The 3,962-nt window shown below is 42.6% G+C and overlaps 1 protein-coding gene across 1 annotated transcript in view; it reads right to left on the reverse strand.

Annotated features, from left to right (window-relative positions):
* Positions 1-1,365, reverse strand: part of SYCP1 (synaptonemal complex protein 1) — a 118,625-nt gene extending 117,260 nt beyond the window's left edge. Inside the window, exons 1-2 of the mRNA XM_029948062.1 lie at positions 1,308-1,365; positions 726-862 (exon numbers count right to left, since the gene is read on the reverse strand). Coding sequence (XP_029803922.1) covers positions 726-830 — 105 coding nt within the window. The 5' untranslated portion in view covers positions 831-862; positions 1,308-1,365. The remainder of the gene's footprint in view (positions 1-725; positions 863-1,307) is intronic.
* Between the last annotated feature and the right edge of the window lie 2,597 nt (positions 1,366-3,962).

Raw genomic sequence — 3,962 nt, forward strand, 5'->3', positions numbered from 1 at the left:
AAGCACTGAGTAATGTGGAGAACTGCTAAATCGCTGTATTGTACACCTGAGCCTAATAATCACTGTATACCAAGTAAGTTGGATTTAAATTTTTTTTATGTCTTTTTATTTATTTTTGAGAGACAGAGAGCGCGAGCAGGGAGGAGTAGAGAGAGAGGGAGATACAGAATCTGAAGCAGGCTCCAGTCTCTGAGCTGTCAGCACAGAGCCTGATGTGGGGCTCGAACCCACGAACCGTGAGATCACGACCTGAGCGGAAGCCAGACGCTTAACGGATTGAGCCACCCAGGTGCCCCAGATTTAAATTTTTAAATAAGTTTGTTTAAAAATTCTTGAGACAATAAAGTAAATGAAATAATAAAATGTAAAATAAAATAAAACATAGGGTGCCTGGGTGGCTCAGTCGGTTAAGCGTTGGATTTCAGCTCAGGTCATGATCTCAGGGTTCATGGGTTCAAGCCCCACGTCCCGCTCTGTGCAGACAGCTCAGAGCCTGGAGCCTGCTTCGGATTCTTTGTCTCCCTCTCTCTCTGCCCCTCCCCCATTTGGGCTCTGTCTCTTAAAAATAAAATTAAATATTAAAGAAACTTTAAAAAAAAATAAAAATTCTTGGGCAAATCAGGCCACATTTACTGAAGAAAAATTATACAATATTACCAGCAAGAAAGTACACCGTGCCTCTTTACCTGAAGAATATCAAATCAAGATTTCATCCGCAAATTTACCTTGAAGAAATTAGAATCTCCCAAACTCTGAGGTTTCACTGCAGATACTTGACTGCTACTCAATCTTGGTGGCACAAACAACGTGAAAGGCTTTTGCTTTTCCATTTTCTCGCTTCCAGTTGTAATTATCTGTCGCCCTAGCGGGCGGGGTGAAGAAAAAAAGTTTTCACATTGTTTCATTAATACCCTCTTTGTCTTAAAAGGCTATGTTTGTACAGTAAATGCTGGGTCAAGGAGCAGGTGTAACCTCTGCTACAACGTGACTCCGGCGCGTCCCATTCCCGGGCGGTCAAAGTGAAGACACCCCACAGTTGTTTCCTCCACCCCCCACCCCGCAATGGCCACGCTGACGACTTAGACAAGCCAGAAATTCCTGATGAGGCACTACTGTGACAGCCCAGAAAAGAAAGCTGTACCCTCCCCCCCCCGCCCCAGCCCTGGTAAATTGCATCACCCACCCGCGAGAACTACCTTAGGTTCTTACAGGGCAATGGCTACTAAGGAGGTGCGCCGCCCGGAAGTAAAACATCTCCCAGCTCCGAGTTCCGTGGTCAGAAAAGAACTCAGGACACCAGCCCTTACCTCTGACTATTCAGCGGGAAACCGAGGACTCGGTGCCCACGCGAACCTGCTATCTACTAGGGCGGCAAAAAGAATCTACGAGAGCTTCTGCTTCCGAACTTCAGAAAAGGCTGGAAATCGCTCCACCTCAGCGGCCGGCCGAGAAGGGCCGTGTGCACAACTCTTTAACGGCTAAATAACGGTCAGCCGTGACCGGAGTGCCAGCTCCCGATTCTCGCGAGATTTTTCTTTGCATTAGTAACAATTCTTCGCCGGATTCTGTTTCTCCTTAGGCATTCTTGAAGCTTCTACCAGTTAGAGAATGCAAGGAAAACTAGCAAGTCCCGTGACAGATTGGAGCGAAGAGTACAAAATCCACTTGTCTTCCAAGAGTTCAGTCTTAGGGCAGAAAACAGATCGGCAAACAATTATAGCCACGTGTAATCATTTAAAGGTGGTGATTTTGAAAGGCTGGTTAGGACCCCGGAAAAGCGGCTCTGAGCAGTGGCCTGGGGAGGCAGGAGAGGCTGCGCAGATGTGTGTGATAGGCTTCTCTTAAGGCTTCCCTCAAGAGTAGAGTGACGATAGAGAGATTTGGCTGGTCAGTGGGGAAGGACTATACTCCTGAAGGTGGGCGAAGGCTCTGAGGCTTTGAAAGAAATTAGTGCAAGAGAGTCCAACAAGTGTGGCGTAGGTGTTTGAGGACAAAGTCAGGAAATGGCAAGATTGAGACTGCAGACTTAACAGAGAAGGCCTTGCCAAAGGCCTTTGGATTTTAGCCTTTGTGGATGGGGAACTTGAAGAATTCTGAGTAGAAAGGGAGGCAAGATCAAGTTCGGTAGAAAATTTGTAGTATGAGAAATGGTTTAGGCAGGCATGTAGGACTCGAGTTAGGGAGACCCTTTTAATGGGCTGGGTAAGGTATGAGGAGGCAAGCCATGACAGTGGCGGTGGAGATGAAGGAGAGGCATCAAAAGTCAAAGATACTCAGGAAGTAGAATTAATAGGATTTGATGGATTTTTTTTTTAATAGTAAGCAGTGAAAGAAGTCGAAGATGACTTTCTGGTTTCAGGCTTGGGCAAGTAAACACAATAAATATTGTGATACTAAGTACCTAGGTTTGAACAATTAGATGAGTTCCTTTCAGTTTTGAACACATTTGACTTTTCTAACTTCTATAATTGATGTTTTCCCAAAGAACGGAAGAAATCTTGTTAAATAACCAATTTTGTTTTGTGTAAATTTAATCTAAAACATCATAGTTTCTGCTAAAGTTTAAAAATTTTTTGAGCTGAAAGAGATGAGCCAGGTTAAGTCCTTCATTTTACATTTTAAGGAAATTGAGTCTAGATACCCTAAAAAAGACAGAATATTCCCCCCAAAAAATGATTCCAGGTTTATGCCCAATATGCCTTGGGGGCAACAATTAATACATCTAAATAAGATCTTTTGAAAGTTGAAAGTATAATATAAATTCAACATTCCAGTTTTTAAGTTTTATAACTGAAAATTTTAACTATGGTCTTTTCTTTATTGAAAACCAAAATACTACTACTCCTATTAACTTAAATTCACAGTATTTTATTTACTTATTGCCAGTCTTTCAAAATAATAGTACCACCACAGAATTTCTCAATTTCATGTATTTCATATGAAATTTATTTTTATCAGATAGCCTTCCTATCCTTAGAAGGATTAAAATATTTGTGGAAAGATTTCAGTTTTTAAGAACTTCATTTTTTTCTACAAAAGGTATTGGCAAAAATGTCAAAATATTATCTGCCAAAATGAGCAGTAAATTGTGTCAAATTTCCCAATATATGTTAAAAGATTTTAATTGTCATTTAGCTTTCTTTCAATCTTGCCATCCCAAATTTTTTAAATGTAGACTTATAAAAGAGTTCTTTTTTTTTCCACACATGCAAAAGCAAAGGGCTTTATTACGGGCTTATATAAGCAGGGGCTCACAGACTCCACCAACACACTGGATCCACGAGAAGCGAGCCCTGAACATGGGGGGCGGGGGTGGGGGTGGGGCAGGGGCTCTTTTAGGGAGAGGGCGTTACAGGAAATGGTGACACAGGCACAGCGATCCAATCCCTACCCCCCTATCAATACTGGCAGTTGTGGGAGCCAATCACAACATTTAGAGTATTGACCAATCTGAGTGGGCCCAGGACCCTCACGTAGGGTGTGACTAGTCTTAACCTCCATCTTTAGGCCTGCCCTTAGAAAATTTAATGGTGTTAGCTGGCCTTCAAGGTCAGAGGGGAAACTTGAATCAGACCTGTATCCTTACATTCCCCGCTCTGTCTTCTAACTGACCCAATCCTGGGTCAGCTAAGTTACTATTGTTCTGGTTTAAGGCTACATGCTCTTAAGACCATTAACAGAATAGCATTTACCTGCTCTTTGACAAATGCTTTGATCTTATCAATGATACAAGAGCCAAATGTTAAAAGTATACCAATTTTGGTTTTGGCTCCTCATTCTTCTCCTCTCTTGTGGTGGCCGTGAACCACAGCTAGGCTATCCTGTACAATTCCTAAGCTATTGGCATAGAAGTAACATTGTTCCCCTAAAGCCTAGCATAGCCCTCCTTGGTGTAAGGGGAATTTCTTACCCTGTAAAGGGCATAGGGAAGGAGAGTTTACCCAATTTCTGCCAGTCTCCAT

This window comes from Suricata suricatta, chromosome 8, assembly GCF_006229205.1.
Source record: "Suricata suricatta isolate VVHF042 chromosome 8, meerkat_22Aug2017_6uvM2_HiC, whole genome shotgun sequence".
Classification (NCBI taxonomy): domain Eukaryota; kingdom Metazoa; phylum Chordata; class Mammalia; order Carnivora; family Herpestidae; genus Suricata; species Suricata suricatta.